We start from the raw sequence: 22,510 nt of genomic DNA on the forward strand, positions 1-22,510 counted from the left end.
CTTGACCAAAAGATGTCACTGACGCCCCCATTAATCCCACTTCACTTGCCAACCAACCCCCTTACACATTGCTCCCTTCAAATTCTCAGCCACGTTCAACACTCTCTCCCCAACCCAGTGTTCTGCGCCCTTCTCTCGCTTCCCCTCGCTCCGTTTCATCCAACATCAGCAATACAGCCAGCGTGGGCGATAGACAGTTACCGCAGCCAATGGCAGAGGCCAGACTTTCGGCGGGTGCCAATGGTTGGTGGGAGCCGGCGAAGGGCGGTTCCACTCGTATCGATTTAAAAGACTGAAGCAGAGACTGGTGTGTGGAGGAAGTGTTTGGTTGTGAAGGGAAGGGGAGGCAGTCCGGGTTGGGAAGAAGCAAGCGGGCGGAGGAGAGGCGGGACTCCGGCGTGGGGAGGGTTCTGCCGCATTTACAGCTGTGACACAGAGGCCAGGCAGGGTTCAGAGCGCTTGTAGCGGCTCGCGGTGTGCTGATGGTCTTGATCTGCAGCCAAGACGCGGCTGAGACATGAGCGAGAGTCAGGAGTCAGGGTCTGGGGTTCAGGGACAAGAGAAAGAGGAGGCGGGGGACGGTGAATCGGCCCGTCAGCCTCTGACAGAGAGCAAGGAGCCGCTGAATGGCGAGGTGGGAGCGAACTCGGAGACCCAGCTGCGTCTGGCGGGGGGAGAGTCCACACATAACCATGATCCCGGCGGCGGGCCTCCTTCTACCCCCAAACCGGGGTCGGTGCCCGGACAGGTAGACCCTCCCGAGGGGGGCTGGGGCTGGGTGGTGATGCTGGCTTCAATGTGGTGTAACGGCTCGGTCTTCGGCATCCAGAACTCTTTCGGTCTACTGTATCTGTCCCTGCTGGAAAATTTCGGGGGCACAGAGGACAAACATCTGCAGTTTAAGACAGGTAAGAGACAAGAGCTGCTCTTGTATACTATACCCCAGTCCGCTCCCGTGCGGCGAACGTACATTTCAGACCTAGACTTAGGTTTAATATCACAGGCATATGCCGTGAAACTTCCTAGGGGGTTCGCTGTTCCTGTAATGTGAATCACACTGTCATACCTGTTGGCCTGTCCGATGTGCTGATGCCTTTTGCGGAGTTCTTGACTCGCTCATGATCGTCCTCGCTGTCAGGGTTTTCGTTGCTTGTGGAGTGGACGGGGAGTGTGTCCGCTTGAGGGGCGAGCGAATGTCATGGGAGTTCGCGTGCCGGGGGAGTGTGCCACCTCTCCTAAATTCCCTATGGTTGCCGTTACATTCAAAGTTAATGAGTTCAGTTCTTGCCCAAGACAATTCTGTTATTTCAGGACTGTTGCTTTCATACTTGAGAGTATCAACCAATGATTCACATTGCCAGCATTACATTATCGGTGAAAATATTGATATTAGTCCGTATATTTCAATATGCTAATGGTTTGGAACTTCACGGACACTAGTAGAACACATAACTAATCAGTAGGATTGTAGTTTGCATTGTGAGTATTGACTGATTTGGGAATTGTACTTCAGGCTGGTATAATTGCAGCATCTAAGAAATAAACCGCTGGGATGGGTTCCTTTGTCACCTGTATTGAACAGAATTGAAGAGGAAGACACTAATTCTTCTTTGAAACGAAACGTGCAAGAAAACAGATTGTGGCCATTGTGGTGTTGATGAATGATTCAAATGTGTGATCTAGCGTTGGCAGTCACACAGTGAACACCTTGGGGCTATTTAATAGATGTGACTATAGCCTTGCTAATAATCGAAACGTTATGATTCTGAGTACCTTTGGCCACCTCATTTGCACTCTCTAGTGCCTGTACTGAAGCGAGAATCTGGATCCAAAACAGAGTGGTGCAGGAATTCATGGGGTCAGGCGACATCAACGGCAGCAGAAGGGACGGTCGGTTGACTGATGCAGGGTCTTGACCCAAAATGGTCATCATCCCTTTGCCTTGAAAGTAGTTCTGTAGTTTGCCTGGAATCCTGAGGTGTAAATTGCATCATATCCCAAATGGGTGGCGCATGAGCGTGACAGTGGTGAACACTTGTGGAAGCAAAGCAGGCGCCTTGTAATTGAGTACAGTATCCACCATGATCCCACTGTTGCCATTTTGGAGTTTGGGTTTACAGATAATGCTGGTTTAATTTCATGTGTTCAGCAGCACCCTTTCTGTCGTAAAGTGTCACCATTTACTTGCCTGATAGTTACTGATCTTACAAGTCTTACTGATCTCACTGATCTCATCTTACTGATCTTACTGATCTCACTGTCTTACAAGTGTCTCGAGCTTTCTGTAGCAGTTTCAAGTTAGAGGTGGTGAAATCAGAATCAGGTTTATTATCATCAGCATGTGTCGTGAAATTAGTTAACTTAGCAGCAGCAGTTCAATGCAATACGTAATATAGAAGAGAAAACAAAATTAATGAATTACAGTACATGTATATTGAATAGATTAAAATTGTGCAAAATACAGAAATAATATATATTTAAAAAAAAGTGAGGTAGTGTTCAAGGGTTCAATTTAGGAATCAGATGGCAGAGGAGAGGAAGCTGTTCCTGAATCACTGAGTGTGTGACTTCAGGCTTCTGTACCTCCTACCTGATGGTAATAGTGAGAAAAGGGCATGCCCTGGGTACTGGGGGCCCTTAATAATGGATCTGCCTTTCTGAGACACCTGGCTTCTCGATGAAATGCTGGGTGCACTTAGAGACCAAAACGTAAATGGGAGTCTGGACATAGGCTGCTTGACGTAGGACAAGTTACTGAAAAAGAAAGGAATTCAGTTGGCCTTATTTACCCAGGTATTCTAATACACTCAGCTGACCCTTGGCAAGGAACAATCTGTGAGCTGTCGATGCTTTCCCCAGCTGCAACTGCCACCGTATGGGACTGCACAAAGAGTTAACATTTCTGATGAAAGAAGGGCTCTGACAAAGTGTCTACAGATGCTGTCTGACCTGCCGAGGGTTATCAGCATTTTCTTTTTTGTATCCAAGATTTTCAGCATTTGTATTTTGATTGTCCCAACAAGGGACTGCAGTGCCAGGAGCTGTCAAGCCCACTACTGCAGTGGACTTCCCCTTTGCCCAATCATGATTCCCCTCTCCCAGTCCCCTTCCCACTCTCAGTCTGAAATAGAGTCCCATATCAGAATCAGGTTTATCATCACTAACATAGGTCATGATTTTTTTTTGTAACAAAAGTACAGTTGTGATATAATATGTAAAATTACTGCAGTACTATGCAGAAGGCTCGGGCAACCTAACTGTATATATAGTTTAAGACTTGCACAGAACTGTAGGCTGGTCCATCATGCACAATGCCATTAAGTGACACAACTCTACCCATCTGGTATGTGGCCATAAGCAAGGCATCAGCAGAGTAACTATCATGTTGTCATAATTCCTTGGCTGTCTCCTGTGCCAACTGCCGAAAGTACTGCTTCAACATGGGTATTGGCTGGATGGCTGTAATAGCAAGGGCATTGGTGGGAGAAAATGAGACATGATTAAGTTCAGTGCTGATCCTTTACCTCAACACTTTCCTGCACTAGCCCCACTTCCTTTGATTCCCTTAATATTAGTGACTTTTTCATGAATATTCTCAGTAATTGAACATCCACTCCCACTTGGTTGAAGAATTTCAGTAGTTTACTGTCTTCTGAAATAGTTTCTCATTTGTCCTGAACAGTTGACCCTTTAGTGAAGTTGTGACCACTGGTTTTCTGTAGTCCCTATCAGTTCAAAGTAAAATTTATCATCAGAGTGCATCCATGTCACCACATACAACCCTGAGATTCTTTTTCTGTGGGTATACTTAGCAAATCTATAGAATGGTAACTGTAAACAGGATCTGTAAACTGTAAGCAAACTATACAAATGCAGATACAAATAAATAACAAGAATGAAATAACAATATGACATCTGTCATATAACAATGTAAGAGTCCTTAAGTGAGTGTAGCTATCCCCTTTTGTTCAAGAGCCTGATGGTTGAGGGGTAGTAACTGTTTTTGAACCTGGTGATGTGAGTCCTGAGGCTCTTGTACCTTCTACCTGATGGCAGCAGTGAGAAAAGAGCACGACCTGGGTGGTGAGGATCTCTGATGATGGATGCTGCTTTTCTATGACAATATTTCATGTAGATGTGCTCAATGGTTGGGAGGGTTTTACCCATGATGCAGCTGGCTGAATCCACTGCCTTTTGTAGGATTTTCCACTCAAAGACATTGGTGTTGTTGTACCAGGCCGTAATGCAACCAGTCAGCACACTTTCCACCACACAACTATAGAAGTTTGCTAAGGTTTTTGATGACATGCTGAACCTTCACAGCCTCCTGAGGAAGTAGAGGCATTGTTGTGCTTTCTTCGTGATAATATTTATTTAGTCAGGTCCCACTGGACATGAGGACAAAGGGTGAATTTATGAGAAATTGTACGGGTTCGTCCTGAGCGGAACTGCTGCCATTAAACAGCACACAACATTTGTGCTGATCATGTCAACTTTGACTAATTCCATCTACTTGCACATGGATGCCCTACCTGCACGTTCACATGACTCCTTAAACTTGGCCATTGTGTCTACCATCATTTCTATAGGTAACCCATAGCCATGATGGCAGACCTTTTGCATGGCCTGACTGGTCTGAGCTTCCAGTGCAGCATCTGGATATCTGGGTGGTGGGTGCAGTAGAAACTGCAATATTAAATGCATTAGTAATCCACTCAATCAACCTTGCAGCCTGAAACCCATGCTGTCTCCTGAACATTATGATCTCCGTGTTTGCTCGTACCAGCTCCAAGCTTTACAGTTGAATTGCCTGCCACCTATGCCTGCTGGTCCAGATTTTCCAGTACTGCCAGAGAAACAATGCACTGAAATTCTCACCTTTGTTTTCCAGTCCATCTAGAGCAGCTTCCTAACCCTTTCTATGCCAATACTATTAAATGAGGGGGTCCATGGACCCTCGCCCCCCCCCCCGAGATTGAGAACCCCTGATCTATGTTCCTATCCTTTCTATCTCTGATTTGCATTCCAAGTCCAGCTTCTAAGTCATTCCGGGATTTGATCATTTTGACATTGATTATTTTCATCTGAAGGAGACTTTAACTGGAGTTTCTGTTCTAAACTCTAAGCTTCATTTTTTCCCCTTTAAAACCTGCCTCATTGTCTAGGCTATTGTTCCAGTACCCGTTCACCTTCTGTAGGTGGATGTCAGTTTTTGGTTTAAATCTCACATTCTCGTGTAGAACAGCGTGTTGCCTAGAATGAGAGTTGAATAAGAAGGTGTTTTGACTGGTACAGGTACTGACGACAATCTTTGTCCATGAGCTGCAAATACACAGGCAATACCTGCCTATGCCCACACTGAGAGGTAGAATCATTGGCAATAGTTATGGTTCGTATGTCAATTGGCACTGTAGTTTGGTGGCAGGATGTTTTACTGCTCTGCCTGCTGGATGCTTAGGAATGATTCCTTGGAACTGTGTAGTGTTTTTGCAACTGGCCCTCAGAAGTGATTTGAGTTGTGAATCTGTCTCTCCCACAACAGAATTTTTTTTTTGATATGGGAACCTGTCACTTTGTCGATCACTGACATTTTTAGACGGGCAGCCCCTGTGTTACGAGGAGCAGGGTTTGCATTCCTGAAAACCGTCTGAAGAATAATATTCTGCAGTGCGAAGCTGCTTTAGCTATGAGATTCAAGAGATGAGAGTTAGGAACAAAACACTATTTACTGTTTTCCACATAGATCTTGTGAGAGAAAATTTTATTAAGTATACCAGATGTTTGGGTCTTGATTTGTGAATTCCATGAGGACAAATTTCTGTTACCCAAGTGGTCTTAACACAGGGATTGACTGTAATGCACTCTGAAACATTGCAAACATTTCAACAGTAGATAGTCAAGTGTAATTAATGTGGATCTGTATGTTTCGCTGCACTTTGCACTTCTTGTGAGGATTTTAAATGTGAAATTTCAGGTAAGCATTTCATAACGGAGAGAACAGAAGATTTAATCAAGATTGTCATTTATTTCCCCCCCTCAAACTGAAATTTCTAAAGTCTTAAATTATAATAAATTCTCCAGTGAACCGGAAGTTTTGGGAGAGCATGGAAACTGGAGCCCCGGTGAGTAATGGGTAAGCATCGGCCAGTGAGTCCCGATGGAGCAGAGGCACTGCTGAGTCGCAGGGACTGTGGTGGAACAGTATCGTAGTGGTAGTGGTTAGTGCATCTATTTACGGCTCCAGTGACCTGCGTTCAGTTCCTGCTGCCGTCTGTAAGGAGTTTGTATGTTCCCTCAGTGACTGCGTGGGAGGTGTACGGGTTAGTAGTTTAATTGGTCATATGGGTGTAATTGGGCTGGAAAAGTCTGTGTCTGTAGTATCCCTAAATAAAATAACGTACAATTACTTGGTGAGACAGATGCTGAACAGTAAACTAGCAGGTTGCTGGAATTTTACAGTAATATCTTTTAATGTCAATGCCAATCAGCCTCTGCCAAGCCTTCTGGGTTCTGACAACATGTGATTCCTTCTCCATTGGTGAATCCTCTACCAGAGTTATGAGTATCAAAGTTTGTTGCTGTTGGAGCCGTTCCAGCGACCTTCTCCTACTGACAGTGAATTCCCAGCCACCCTCCGCCCCTTGCCAGCCACCTTATGTTCCTGTGGTGCTGCGATTTGTCTCCCACCACATATGGTATGGCAGGAGACAATACACTGATGCAGAATATCTAATTTACACACACCAGTGTGGAAAGTTGTGTGTTCAGTCTCTGGATCAGACGTAATTTTCACCTGCCATGTGTAAACCTATAGGGACCTGCTTGTGATTATTTTGCCTTGAAATGTGGGCTTGAGATAATCAAATTAACTACACATCTTCCTTAAACAGGTCATGTGTAAATATTTTGGTTACGTCACCGCAATAGTTTAACTGTTGTCATCAAAGGTTGTATTTCAGTAATTCTGTTTACCATTAGTTTTGAGGGTCTGGATATCAAAGTTCCTGAAAGCCACTGACATTTAAATGCATGCATGAAGCTTCTATAATTTTGATGTCTCTTTCGGTATTGTGGCGATGGTTATTCTAACAATGACTTGAGGTGGGGGGGCGGGGTGGAATCTAATTTAATTAGATGGGTGTTACTATGTGTAAATTGGCTAGGATCTTTTGCCATTTATAGACTTTGCTGGCATAGATCTCAACCAAAAGGGAAGATGGCAACTTAACTTGGAATGGTATTGGGGGAGGGGGCGGATCTGAGGTTTGGGGGAATGGGTAAGGGTGGTCCAATGATTGCACAACTTAGATGTCTCCTTTATCGGCCAACATGAAGCTGGGCACAGATTTCATTCTGCCTTGCCACTCTCCAATATGATGGCATTAACACTGATTTCTCCAAATTCCAATAATCATTTCCCTCTTTCCCCTGTTTCCTCTTATTCCACTGTCTCCTGTCCTTTCCCTCCCTGCACTCTCGATCTGGTCATCACCTGAATGTATTCTCCCTTTGATTTGCCTCATCATCTTTTCTTTATTCCATAGGTTCCCAAACCTGAGGTCCATGGACCCCTTGGTTAATGGTTGGGGTCTATGATATAAATAATTGGGAACCCCTACTGTTTCCATGGTACACTGTGCTCTCCAATCAGAATCTATCATCTTCGGTCCTTTATTATTTCCACTCATCACCTCCTAGTTTCTTGCATCATTCCCACTCACCCCTCACTTGCTGGCTCCTTCCCCACCTTTAGACTAGCTGTCTCCCCTCTTTCAATCTTGATAATGGACCTCGACCCAAAATGATGACTTTTCTCCAGCATTTTGTGTTGATTCTCCTCAATGTCTTGTTTTTACTTCCTGTCACCATCTACATTCTCATTTTCCTGCCCCACGTCCTGACATATTGTGTGGATGCTGACTTCCTTTTGTTATTTATCTACGAATCTAGATGATTACAAAGCCTGTCATTTGATTGGACAGGGGATCCCAAAGTGAACGGAGCGTTTCCACCTGCTGTCCTGGTAAATATTTACTTACGGCTGCTCCTGTGACAACGTTCATTAAGGACACTGCTTTGCCTGAGTGGGAGACTGCTTTGCTGAGCAGCTATGCCAGGAAAAACTGCGATTTCCTCCAGTGGCCACCTATTTCAATTCCACATCCCATTCCCATTCCGACATGTCAGTCCATGGTCTCCTCTACTGCCGCGATGAGGCCACACTCAGGTTGGAGTAGAAACACCTTGTATTCCATCTGGGTAGGGTCCCACCTGATGGCACGAACGTTGATTTCTTGAATTTCTGGTAATTCCTCCATCACCATTCCCCATTCCCATTTCTCTTTCTCACCTTGTCTCCCTACTTCTCTCCGGTGGTCCTCCCCTTTCCCTTTTTCCCATGGTCTTTTACACCCTCCTATCAGAATCCCTCATCTCCAGCCCTTTATCTTCCCAGTTCTTTACTTCAGCCCTGCCCCTCTCCCAGTTTCGCCTAACATCTTGTACTTCTTCCTCTCCTCCCCTCCCCCTACCTCCCTCCTCCGACTTCTCTTCTTTTTTTTTCCCCAGTCCTAACGGAGGGTCTTGGTCCGAAACATTTTGGCTACTTATTCTTTTCCATAGATGCTGCTTGGCCTCCAGCATTTTTCTGTGTGTTACTTTGTCTGTAAGGTGCTTCCTCTTGAGCTGTGAGAGGTGTTATCTAAATGTGCATCTTGTAAGCTTGTTGCTTAGCTCCGTGAAGTTACTTCAGCAATGGAACACTGCAGACCACGTCCTGTGCAACCATGGACTTGTTTCTAGTTTTGGTTTTATATTTCTTTCTAACTGTCTTGTATAAGTTATTCTGTGTTTGGACCCACGAGCCTGTGACGCTGTTGCAAACAGAAGTTTTTTTTAGTTGTACCCATACTTGAGCACAGGTTAATGAAATTGACTATCTTTTGTGTTCTGCACCACCTTCCTCTGTCCTCTGCAACAGGCCCCTTTGTAAGTTTGCCTTGTAGACACCAAGACCCAGCCCACTGTCATTATTGTCCAGGTATATTGCAAGAACCATCCCTCGCCCAAAGTTGGGGACTGGATGGTGGTGTACTTCCACTATGACCGATGATGCTTCAGAATGCCGAGGCTCTGCACACAAGGGCAGTCAATAATAACAAACAAGGGGCTGTGAACGCAGAAGATAAAACACTCGGTTTTTCAGGGGTATTGTAGATGCAGACAGGGAGCCTGTTGCCTCTGAATCTAAAGCAATCTTTCCATTTTTTTTTAACAATGTACCTACCAGTGTATGTGATGGGATGCTTAATGCAAAATATTGATGGGTTCTCATGTTTTATTTGTTTAAACATTAGCTTTTTGTGTGTCTCATTACTTCATGACGGCACTTAATGTGGGACCATATAAGCAAGTGTTACTGTGTAGTGAACATTTTAAATTCTTTTCCAGTGGAAGATGAGAACTGAGTCAAAATACTAATGTCAACTTGAGCTTGGCTGGAATTTGTCAATTTTGCCGTGTGATTTTTGAGCTAACTGCTCAGATCTGTTGGTTAACTGTGTTGACTCAGTTGTGTTATGTTAAACCCATGCTGTGCTGTAGAAATCCATGCTTGAGTTGTTTGGAGAAGAGCAAAGAGTACAACTGGGTGGAAATGGTAATATGAGATAACTGCAATCACGAGGAATTCTGCAGATGCTGGAAGTTCAAGCAACACACATCAAAGTTGCTGGTGAACGCAGCAGGCCAGGCAGCATCTCTAGGAAGAGGTACAGTTGACGTTTCAGGCCGAGACTGTTCGTCAGATCTAGATCAATGAGGAAGATGTCTGCGAACTGAGCAGCGGCTGAATGAACTGGCTGTGGGAGTAAGTGTATTCATGAAAATGCCAGCTTGTTCTCACAGATGGCAAGCGTTAGATGAATAGAAGGCTTGTTATGCCAGCTGTGTGTGCACCACAATGAAGATAGATTTATTGGAAATAACAGGCCAGATAGACAAAGGGGAAGCAGTGGAAGTTACAAACGAGAAAATCTGCAGATGCTGGAAATCCGAGCAACGCGCACACAATGCTGGTCAGGCAGCATTCTTGTGTGTTTGTCAGTGGCACTTATTTACTTGAGATTGCTGAACTGGTTTCCAAGCTTTGTATCTTCTGCTGGGAGAGGGAGAAGAGAGAATAGCTGGGGTGGGAGTGGCCCATGATTACGTTGGTTGCTTTCACAAGGCAGAGGGAAGTGTTGACTGTCAGCGGAGGAGAGACTGTTTCATAATGGATTAAGCTGCGTCCACAACGCGCCACAGTTTCTCGTACTTCATCAAGAGCAACTAAACTCCAGTGAGTAGAGGCCCAAGCTGCTTTATCATTCCTTGTTCCTTCATTGCAGGAATTGGCCTTCTGAATCTTCTCTGAACTGACTCCAGTTCCATATATCCTTGGATAAGGAGATCAACTCGAGTTCCACACATGGTCTCACTAACACAAGCTGAGCATTTGCACTAAGCTCTCAACCCTCCACCAAGGTGTTGCCTGCACAACGTCAGCAGTCCTCCCTGTTCCAGCACTACAACAAGAAAATGACCTTGACACTTCACTCCTTTGGGTGATGTTATCAGCTTGCTGGTCTTATCATTGTGCTGAATTTGCTTGTTGCTTGAGCAATAGACTTTCAATTGCTTTATTTCTAATTCTGCCTATCTGAGGGTTACAGGAAGTGAATTTTAGCTGTCGCTGGAATGGTTCTGTCCCTTGTGGCACACTGTGAAATTAGCTGGATGAACATAATGGATTGAATTGTCCTTGTACTTTACAGGAATTCAGTGTTTCTTGTTAGTTGAATAGAATTGGAGCAATCATATCTGCTGTGTTTGAAGAGTTGTGTTGGTTTTTAGCAGGCTTTCACTGATGGTGATGAGGCTGAGGCTTGTGCAGTGTCGCAGTATTGAACTTCAAAGAAAATAAATTATCAAAGTACAAATGACATCCAGAGATTTGTTTTCTTGCGGGCATACTCCTTAAATCCAAGAAACATAATAGAATCAGCAAAAGTTCACACCCAACAAGACAGGCATGTAATCAATGTGCAAAAGACTACAAATTGTGCAAATACAAAAGAAGAAGAAGAAAATAATAAATAAGCATGAATGTTGAGATCATGAGAAGAAGCATCCTTTTGAAAGTGAGTCCAAAGGTTGAGGGAACAGTTGAGTGATTGGATGAGTGAAGTTATTCCCACTGGTTCAAGAGCCTGATGGTTGAGAGTTACAACTGTTCCTGACCCTGGTGCTGTGGGTTCTGGGACTCCTGTACCACCTTACTGAAGGCAGCAGCAAGAGAGCATGGTCTGGATGGTGGGGGTCCTTGATGACAGATGTTGCTTCCCCGCAACGTTTCATATAGATGTGCTCAACTCTCAATAATAATGAGATTAAGAATAATTCAAATGGATTTGCATTGCCTTTCCATAGTTTTTTTTTGATGGTGATTGGGGTTATGCTAGATTCTCTTTTGCTGTATATTTCACGTATTGGGTCAAATAAAGCTGTAAACATGTTCTGTGCAATCCTTTGACATTCCTAACTCTGTATTCATTGGTACGTGCAAAGGGATGAGCATTCTTCATTGTCGCACACATTGTTTTAACCATATAACCATATAACAATTACAGCATGGAAGCAGGCCATCTCAGCCCTTCTAGGCACTCAGGAATTTATATTTTGTATGATGCCCCTTCTGAGGTTATATTGTTTTGAAATTGTGATTCACTGCTTCATCTTTATCTCAATTCTGTTTTGTTAAATTAGTTATCAAATCAATGTTTAAAAATTGATCCATTTTGTGATCGAGTTGAATTGTGCATTGGTTGATGAATTGATTGCAATGAAGATTAAATTTAATTTAATAGATTAATGCAGTGAATGTTGTTTAAATTAATACTAATTACCATAGCAACCATCAAAGTATCCATCTGTACTAACCTCCTGTGCCTTCGCATTTCCTGCTCGTGATAAATCCAATGTCTGGAAATGAAAACAAAGCACTAGAAATGTTTAAGGAACACAAAAATGTTTAACTAGAAATGTTTAACAGGTCAGAGAAAAGTAGTGTTTCTTCAGTCAATGACCTTTTATCAAGTTTAGAAAAAGTCAGGTAAAAATCATGTTTTAAACAATGGAAAGGAAAAAGAATGCTTGGTTATATTATTAAATTTGCATGGTTAAGCAAAAAATTTTTACACTTTGTTAATATCTTATTAATTAGTGTGTTTTCCCTTTCATGGAAGACTTGCATTTCCATTTGCCACCATTCAGTGATTGAAGTTATAGGTTACCATTGTTACCTTAAATTATCATGTCAGTAACTGTGTAAATTAGAAACAAGAGAAAATCTGCAGATGTTGGACATCCAAGCAACATACACAATACTGGAGGAACTTGGTGGTGGGGGTGGGAGGAAGTATAGTCAACGTTTTGGGCCGAGGCCCTTCAGCAGGACTGGAGAAAAGAAGGTGAGTAGATTTAAAAGATGGGAGAGGGGAGAGAGCAACTTTCTCAGCTGATGCATGAACAACACCTTGTATTCTGTCTGAGTAACTGCCCCACATTTCTGGAAAATGCAACCATTAAATTCAATTTGTATTAATTAAAAGCAGTCACGAGATGCTATGATTGATGACTCTTAGTTCTCACATAAAACAGTTCTCAAAAGTGTTTTACATTCAATGAAGTAGTTATATAGCAGAGGGAAATGCATCTTCAGCTTCCTCTTCCCCAGCATGTCCATACCAACCAAGTACTCATCAGTACTAGTCCCATTTATCGAAAATTAATTTGCAGCCAACTCTGCCTTAACAATTCAAGTGCCAAGATACTTAATTTTGGTAGCACCTGCATCTGTGAACAGTACCTAAATTCTTCCCTGAATCTTCAAAATTTCCTAACCCATGCTCTCTGGTGATAGACGTGTCTACCATGGGGTTGGGGGAGGTGGGGAGAAGTGAAGTTTCTCACTATCAACCTTAATTATGTCCCTCAAATTTAGTACACCGTGCTCCAAAATTTTAAAGGACTACGCACTGACTTGTGAGGTGATTTACCACATGACCTGGAGGGTAGTGTGCACCCACAGCCTCCTGACCTGCACCAATGTCCATGGGAGCCGAGGCCGAAAAATTCTCACCGTTTGTGCCAGCATGTTGGATTATGTTCAGATGGAACCTGGATACTGACCAGGGTCAATCAGCTCCTGAACGTGTCAGCTTTACTTTCCACTGGAGCAGTCAGCCAATCCAGTAACTTGCCTAGTCAGGATAATTCACTTTGTAATGCTGTATGTCTCCTCCGAACCCTCATTGTCACTGCAGGCACTCTTATTTCCCCTGCTTCTCTGCAACTGCAGCCAGGTTGTGGTTGCAGAAAATACCGTTTTCTCACAGATTGGCAGTTCCCTTGCTTGAGCAGGTTTCTGATTTGCATTATGACACTTTACCTTTGTAGTTAATTCTGTCCTAACCTTCTGAGTAGCAGAGTCACTGAAAATCAGACTTCAGCAATTACTTTTTTGAGATCTATGTTTCTAAGCTGAGGTGTGGTTTCACATTGCCACGCAGCCTTTTATTTTGAAACTGCTTCGACGTTGGATTGGTCACACAGCTGTGAAGTCTCAAAGCACTCACGCCCAACAACCAGGCTACAAATATTATATTGAAAAATAAACCTGAAGCAGTTTTCTGCATTAAACATGCGGTCAAATCCTTAGGGCTATAGGGTATAGATTGGGACTTGTGTCAGGGTTTAACACAGGGCTTTCCAGCCTGGGATCCCTTGTTTAATGGTATTGGTCCATGGCAAAAAAAAGATCAGGAACCCCTGGTTTAGCATCTATTCAAATTCTGGCTATAAAAGAACAACTCCTGACATTCACTAGAGGAGAAATTTCACCTGAAGCTCACCAACTCTTCTGTCCTGATTTGGTGTCCCAACTTGGAGATATTGGCCTTTAGCCAAACAGATGTATCAGGAGACAGAACTTGGAAAGCAGGACTGTGGGACTCCTGTGGAGGGGGTGAGAGTTCAACATGGTAGTCTTGGCAGAGGAGATGTGGGGGAGTTGTAACTGTATTGGAGCTTTGAATAGAATTTATTGGCTGCAACTCGATGAGATTATTACAGACCAGCACAAGCCCTATGGTCCACAATATTCTGCTGACCTTTTAAGTCAATCTAACCTTTCCATCTACATACCCCCCCCCCTCCATTTCCTACCAAATGCGGTAAGTATATACATACAACAGTTCATCTCTGTGCGACACACATCATAGTACAATAGTCTCTGTTTTATTATTTTATACATTATTATTGCACATTATTGTGTGTATTATTATTCTGTATTTTATTAGTTAAATCTGCACACTGCTAAGTGTGTTTTTAAGTGTTGCTGCTGTAACAAAAGAATTTCCCACTTGGAATCAATAAAGTACTTATTATTTTCCTATCATTCAAGCACCTACCCAAGAGTTTCTTCAATGTCCCTAATGTGTCTGCCTCTACCACCACCCCAGCAGTGCATTCCATGTACCCATGACTCACTGTAAAATTATAACAGCAAATAAATGAGTATTTGGACACACTGACCATCATGCACCAATTTACAATAACTCCATTTTATTCTCCCCACCTCCAACTCCTCCCAGGTTCCACCAATCACCCACACTCAAAGGGTAAGTTACAGTGGCCCCTTAACCTACCAGCATCACACCTGGGGGATACAGGAGGAAATCGGAATACTTTGGTAGGGTACTCGTGCTGTCACAGGGAGAACTCCACACGAATAGCACTAGCAATTGTAATCGAACTCTGCTCGCTGGAGCTGAGCGGTAGAAGCTCCACTAGCTATGCCACAGAGCTGCCTCCCTTTTTATTGCCCAGTTTCACAAAAACACTTTTGCAGTTAAATGTCATTTGGACATACATTGGGACTATGAAAATGGTGTGCCAAGCCCATGTGTGCCTGAGGATTACATTCAAGGTCTTAGCTACTCGTTTAAAGTAGATTCCATTTTGCAATGGAAAACTGCTGTCAGGAACAAACAGGTAGTCTCATTGTCCAAGAGCAAGTTCCTCCTAAAAATGGTGTCAGCTGGAATCTTGACAATATTGGGGTAGTTATTTCCAACCTCCTTTTTTTTTTTTGCCACATTAGCCATGTGGTAGCCTTGCATGGTCTGAGCCAGAACCCAGAATCTATATACTGGCAAAAGAATTGCCACATCACTGAGATGGAACTGAATAAACTCTCAACTTGGGAAATTGTGCAGAAAAGCTGATCAATTAATGCTCACTGAAGATCCAATTCTGCAAAAGCCCATCTCATGAAACCCACTGCTACCTCAAGTTCAATGCTTTGCTGAGGGACTATCCCAATTATGGAACAAACAGTGAAACTTACATCCAGGGTGTTTCCTGCAGCACTTACTAGGGACCATTGAAGGCAAGAACCTTTATACTTGAATTTTTAAGCAGTAATATGTCCTGCATTTGCAGCTTTTAGACTTCGAAGTGAGCTTGCCTGTGCTGCAGCAATTTGCTAAGCCTGTTAAAATCCTCTCTCAATGATAAGAAAGCAGCTAAGAGAACAGTTTCTCAACTTTTGTATCTACCACATGCAGATCTGGCCTACAGAAGCAAAGGTCAGTCAATGTGCTCAATCCATCACGTCTGCAAACTTGCCATTTATATAGCAGTTGATACAAACGTTGGTGGTGTTGTAGATAGTGTAGAGGATTGTCAAAGATTGCAGAGAGACATTGATAGGTTGCAGAAGTGGGCTGAGAAGTGGCAGGTGGAGTTCAATCCGGAGAAGTGTGAGGTGGTACACTTTGGAAGGGCAAACTCCAAGGCAGAGTACAAAGTAAATGGCAGGATACTTGGTGGTGTGGAGGAGCAGGGGGATCTGGGTGTACATGCCCACAGATCCCTGAAAGTTGCCTCACAGGTAGATAGGGTAGTTAAGAAAGCTTATGGGGTGTTAGCTTTCATAAGTCGAGGGATAGAGTTTAAGAGTCGCGGGGTAATGATGCAGCTCTATAAAACTCTGGTTAGGCCACACTTGAAGTACTGTGTCCAGTTCTGGTCGCCTCACTATAGGAAGGATGGGGAAGCATTGGAAAGGGTACAGAGGAGATTTACCAGGATGCTGCCTGGTTTAGAGAGTATGCATTCTGATCAGAGATTAAGGGAGCTAGGGCTTTACTCTTTGGAGAGAAGGAGGATGAGAGGAGACATGATAGAGGTATACAAGATATTAAGAGGAATAGAGGTATACAAGATATTAAGAGGAATAGATAGAGTGGATAGCCAGTGCCTCTTCCCCAGGGCACCACTGCTCAATGCAAGGGGACATGGCTTTAAGGTAAAGTGTGGGAAGTTCAAGGGGGATATTAGAGGAAGGTTTTTTACTCAGTGGTTGGTGCGTGGAATACACTGCCTGAGTCAGTGGTGGAGGCAGATACACTAGTGAAATTTAAGAGACTACTAGACAGGTATATGGAGGAATTTAAGGTTATATGGGAGGCAGGGTTTAGGGGTCAGCACAACAATGTGGGCCAAAGGGCCTGTACTGTGCTGTACTATTCTATGTTCTATCAATAGTATTTTCCTCCATGAGCCTGTGATCATTGATTTCATATTTTTGCAGTCCCTACATAATTATTCAAAGGAACTTGCTGATTAATATAGCAAGACAAATTTATTAGTTGTATTGAACTTTTTATTAGTTTACTGCTTGTTTTTCATCTAGATGCAAATCTGCTTGCTCTGCATTTCAGTCTGGATTCCAGCCTTGTTGATGATAATGTGGAGAGCAATGTCAGAGTAATAAAGATAAAATAATGCTGTAGATGTTCAGTTGGTGAGGCAGCTTATTGTATTGAGTAAGAAACACAGTTAACTTATCAGGTTAAAGGCTATCGGAGCTGGAAAAGTGAAAGGAAATCTGTGCTGAGTAGTGCAAGTTCTGATGATGTGTCGTTGACCTAAGATATTAAATCTGTTTCTGATGCTTCACAGCTGCTCCCTGACCCCCTGAGTATTTCTAACCTTCTCCAGTATTGTAGAAAATTGTGCTTTAAAGATAACTAAATTGCACTTGGCTTCAAAATAAACCCGTCTGGCAAGATGTTAATCCTTTTATTCTAAGTAATTTGTAAGCTGCTAATGTAACAAACTACTCCACAGAGAGGTCTACAGTCCAGTCCATCGCAAGCAAAGCTTCCCCACCACTGAGCAGCACAAAGCAACGTTCATCATGAAGGAACCCAGGCGTCCAGACCATGCTGTCTTCTTGCTGCTACAATTAGGTAGAAGATACAGGGGTCTTGGGTCCCACACCACCAGGTTCCGAAACTGGTATTACCCTTCAAACATCAGGCTCCTGAACCAGGTTGGATAACTTCACACCCTAACTCTGAATGTTTCCACAACCTACAGAAACACCTTCTAGGACTCCACAGTTCTCAGTATAATTTATTTTTTATTTGCACAGTTTGGCGGCTTTTCCACGTTGGTTGTTTGTCAATCTTTTACGTCTAGCTTTTCATAAATTCTATTGTATTTGTTTATATTCCTGTATATGCCTGCAAGAAAATACATTTCAAGGTAGTATATAATGACACGTACGGTATGCCGTTCGATAACAAAATGACTTTGACAAGGCAGACCTTTAGCTTGGGTAACAACGAAAAGCTCAAATTAATATGTGCTGTCTAACCCGTCCACTATGGATTTGCTGATGTTGTAATTGTAACTTTTATTACAGTTGCTGTTTGAACCACCTACCCCCGTGAGATAATGCTGGCTTAGCAAAAAGTGAATTAATTACATGTGTCTAGTGCCCTTTTAAAGTGGCAAACTGCCATCAGGCTTACCTGGAGTATTATGAACCGACATGCATTGGTTCAATGGCTGTGTGTGTGTGTGTGTGTGTGTGTGTGTGTGTGTGTGTGTGTGTGTGTATATATGAACGACACTCTGGCTCTTACAGAAGTAGAAGCAGTGAACAGGTCATGTATTCAGTGCCAAGAAACTTGCTTAATGGCTAGAAGCCTTTCTATTATGTATTTGTGGATAAATCACACACCCTGCTGGTGCTTAATTGGAAGCTTCCCTCAAAGTGTAATCCATCACATATTTGATAACGCTTTTGCCTTAGAGTGCTGTGATTTCAGGTCACACTCTGACAACTTGAGTGCAGCATTCTGATGCAACACCAAGTTAGTGTGGCACTATTAGAAAATCATCACTTAGGCCATCCCTCTTAAAAGAATGGACTGGACTAGTTGCTATCTTGCACAATTTTGATTGGAGCAGACTGTCTCTGTGCCTTGTAGTCAACGGATGACACAATGCTAAATTGAGCTGAACTAAACTGAATGTCAACAAATGACACTGTGCTGAACTGAACTGAACTAAACTGAATATTCCTAGGCTGTTTCAAGGACTCTGCGGTTTGATGTTTAATATTCAATAGTTCCATTTAGTATCAGAGATGCATATACAATATACAAACTTAAATACTTGTTCAATAAACTCTTCCTAGGCTTCAAGCTGGGTACAGGTATCGTTTATAACTGACGTTTCGATGACAAACTCTGTCATCTTCAGGGATAACACCTGGGCATGTGCAGAGTTTATCATTGAAACATCAGTTAGAATTGATGCATGTACCCGCTTGAAGCCTGAGAAGAGTTTATTCATCATATTCACTGGGAAAGCACTAGATTCTTTTTCTTGAAATTCTTCACAGGAAAACAAGAGTGCGCTAAGTGACAGTAATGACCTTAGAACCCCAAAGGCCCCCTAATCAGCCCCCACACACACAAGCAGCACCAAATCAATGACCCTCTCCCTCCCCCACTTCAGCAAACAGCATCAGCACCCTTCACCCCCCCAAGCAATCAATGGCAAAGCCCCCAATAAAGACAATGATCTGCAGTACAACAAAAACTAATCGTTCATCCGACAATTCGACATACCACAGGCTTTCTCTCCCTAATAAAGGGAAAGAGAAGTCACTCCCCTGCCTCCTTCCGGCTCTCCCCCCCCGCCCCCAGTTCTCCGACTCGAAATTTGGCAACAAACTTTCCCCCACCAATGGGGGGAGAGAGTGCACATGTGATTCACTGAGTACAGAGCCCCTGATAGCCTAGCCAATATGGGTGAAAATGGAACAACGCTTCATTTGGTGGCTCTGGCAGAGAGGCAGCACATCCACAGGGTCGCAAAGCCTCGGAACTCTGAAGGTGCATTAGTCTTCCAGGCCGCGTCCTTGGGATGCCGAAAAGCAGCCTGTCGTGAGCTCCCAAGAGGGAGTCCCACCACCGCAGGGTCTGTCGGAGACCTTTACCTGGAGTTACTCATACTTCATGAGTGTAGCTTCAGGTCAGGATATCCGACAGACCTGCATCCACCTTGCAAAGGAAAAAGACGGACACTAAAGATAGAAATTAAGCTGTTTCCGCAGATGAGCTCAAAAGAGCCGCTGTTAAGCACCACTGTAGCTCTGCCTCGTATTCTGTGTGTTATTTGCTTCCTTTTTGCCATTTGTGTGATTTGTTACTTTTTTTCGAATAGGTTCCATGTTGTTTTTGTTTCGCGGCTGTCTGCAGGAAGACAAATCTCAGGGTTGAATACTGCATGCACTGATGATAAATGTATGTTGAATCTATAAAGGCTCCATAGGACTATTTTAAAGGTTATATTAATTAATATTTTATTATTTATCACTGTATTGTGCTGTGTGGGCACATGGCCAAGTGGTTAAAGCATTGGACTGGCGACCTGAAGGTCGTGAGTTCGAGCCCCAGCCAAGGCAACGTGTTGTGTCCTTGAGCAAGGCACTTAACCACACATTGCTCTGCGATGACACTGGTGTCAAGCTGTATGGGTCCTAATGCCCTTCCCTTGGACAACATTGGTGTCATGGAGAGGGGAGACTTGCAGCATGGACAACTGCTGGTCTTCCATACAACCTTGCCCAGGACTGCACCCTTGAGAGTGAAGACTTTCCAGGCGCAGATCCATGGTCTCGCAAGACTAACAGATGTCTTTACTGTACTGTCAGTAATTCATTTTTGGTTGTGGGATCTCGTAGTTTGAATACTTGCATTGAGTGAGATCTCCATCAATCATGGTCGACCATGGATGTTGTGTCCTAGGTAACTAGATATGCAAGCCAGGCTGTCCGATTATGGAGAGCAAGCTGTTGCCCATGTAGCAAGCCCCCCCTCTCCACGCATCTGATGAGCCAGAACGGCAGAGACCAGTTGGTAATAGCGGCATCCCAAGAGTTGCCAGTCAGTATTGAGCTCAACGTAGGACTGCCCTAGGGACTCCAGCTCCCGACTTCTCCCTCTGGGTTTACTCCTGAAGCCTTCCCAGTGAGTGGGTTTAGGTGCAAGGCAACAGAGTTTTGAGTTCAGTTTTCCTTCCGCCGACCACTGCAGATTGGTTTTGAAGCAACAGTAACCCACCTTTGCCCCTTCTGCTGTCTTTAGAAATGGTTTGATGGGCTAGTAGCTAAGCCACACATGACGGCCAGGAGCTGGACTTGGTTGTCAGAAGCTACTTGAGGCGCACGTCATTGGGAGCATTTAATAGGTAGTGGGAGCTTATCCCTATTACAGCCCCCAGTTATAACAACCTTAAGGAGCCAATTACTCTGTGACAATGGTTCGGGTGGGGGGCGGCAGGAAGGAAAGATTTATTCACAGTAAGTGGTTTAGGAAGGCAGGAGGGAAATGGTTTCTTTTGTGGTTGGTGTCGGGAAAAGATAGCTCTGTTATTTCCTCTTTTCAATGTTTCATTGCCCTGATCCCTTGAAGATGAAATTGTTTTCAATCCGATTCCACAGATATTCCAGCTATTAAAGTACCATCCTCTCTGTCAATGTTGACAAGTGTATTAACTGTCAGGGCATCACAGTAGGACGTGGTGTGCCTGGCTTTTTTTGCTCCTTCCCATCAACAGCTCAATGGTCCTGCCCGACAGTCCCATATTCTGCCTTGGCTGAAATCAGCTTCCGTGCGCACGATCTGGAACTGAGATCTTTGTGACTCAGTACAGCAGCTTATTCTCACCCACTCACTGGTGAGCTTAATCGTCATATTCTGGGAAGAAGAACCGCAAGCTCGTTCCTGCTCTGTGAAAGAAGCCACGTCTTGGGCTTCTCTGAGCTGTGCTTTGTTTCCTTTTCTGATTATTCCCAGCCGGCATGGAATGATTCCGAGAGTGCTCGTACTCCTGTTCCATCGATTCTGTGATACTAGATTTGTTCTTTGGTTTTGGGGAATTGGCAAGCTATTGCATTGTTGTCAATTAACATAATTTTTAAAAAAAAATATGCATTTTTGCATTGTTGATTGTGGGATCTTGAAGTGCACAAATTGACCAAGTATTCCACATTCACAATGGTGACTTATCTTAAGAATGGCATTGCCCTTGGATTGTCTTGCTGTTATAAAAAGCACCCTGAAGGTGAAGTATGCTACTTTTGAGATGCATGTGTATGATAATTTCAGCTGTTGCTGGAATCCTTGCTGTGTTTTGAATAAGTGGCAGATTGCATTCTTGGTTTGCCAAATTGTAGGTCAGATCACCCTGAACCAAGTCAAAATTAATTGTACAATTGATTTGCACTGTCAGTGTTCTATGTTGGGTGTTATTTTGTATGACCTCCAAGAGTGGAGGGACACCATTTCTGGAACACAATCTATGAACAGGGTCTGTAGTGTGATTAAAATTGATTTTCATTGTGCTGAGAAGTTCTTGAGATTTTGCAGGAAGCTTTAAATGGTCAGCCTTAGTCCTGTAAGTGGTCATCTGGACAGGAGTGCCTTGTGCACCGATCTTGTCCCATCTTGCCCTAGTACGCTCAAGTCTTCTTATTGGCCTGCTATCATGTATGCCTACAAGGGACCTGCAGCGGGCTTGTGGCAGGGACCTTCCACAAGAGCAATGCCCAGAAATTGATGTTTCCATGAGCAGCATATAATATTTTCCCTTCCATCACTGTTGTGGATAAAACATGGCAACCGATAGCTGTAGGATGATCTGTGATGTCATCTTTTGGAGCAAAGACAAGGGTGACATAGAGATGGAAACACCATGACTTCTGAATTTCCCTCTCCAAATCTGGCAGAACTGATGAATGAAGAGACATTCAATTAAGCTTAAAGCCACCAGGGTTTAGAAGAACCATTGGGGATCTCATTAAAGCATCCAAAATTCTAATGGGACCAAAAAGATTACATTGAGAATGGATGTTTAGGCTGAAACAGAGACATTTCCCAAAGACTGCACCTGTATAATTCTCTGCCACAGAATGCAATTGGAGCGGAATCATTAAATATATTCTAGAAAAACTTAGGTATTTTTCTGAGGGCTAGAAACAGTGAGGGATTTGAGGAGAAATTTGGAACACAGTACTGAATTGAGATGGTTACTATGATCACAT

At 43.5% G+C, this 22,510-nt stretch overlaps 1 protein-coding gene across 1 annotated transcript in view; it reads left to right on the forward strand.

Annotated features, from left to right (window-relative positions):
• The first annotated feature begins 341 nt into the window (after positions 1–341).
• Positions 342–22,510, forward strand: part of slc16a10 (solute carrier family 16 member 10) — a 93,101-nt gene continuing 70,932 nt past the window's right edge. Inside the window, exon 1 of the mRNA XM_072246582.1 lies at positions 342–908. Within this exon, the coding sequence (XP_072102683.1) occupies positions 518–908 (391 nt within the window). The 5' untranslated portion in view covers positions 342–517. The remainder of the gene's footprint in view (positions 909–22,510) is intronic.

The sequence above is a fragment of the Mobula birostris genome, chromosome 2, assembly GCF_030028105.1.
Source record: "Mobula birostris isolate sMobBir1 chromosome 2, sMobBir1.hap1, whole genome shotgun sequence".
Classification (NCBI taxonomy): Eukaryota; Metazoa; Chordata; class Chondrichthyes; order Myliobatiformes; family Myliobatidae; genus Mobula; species Mobula birostris.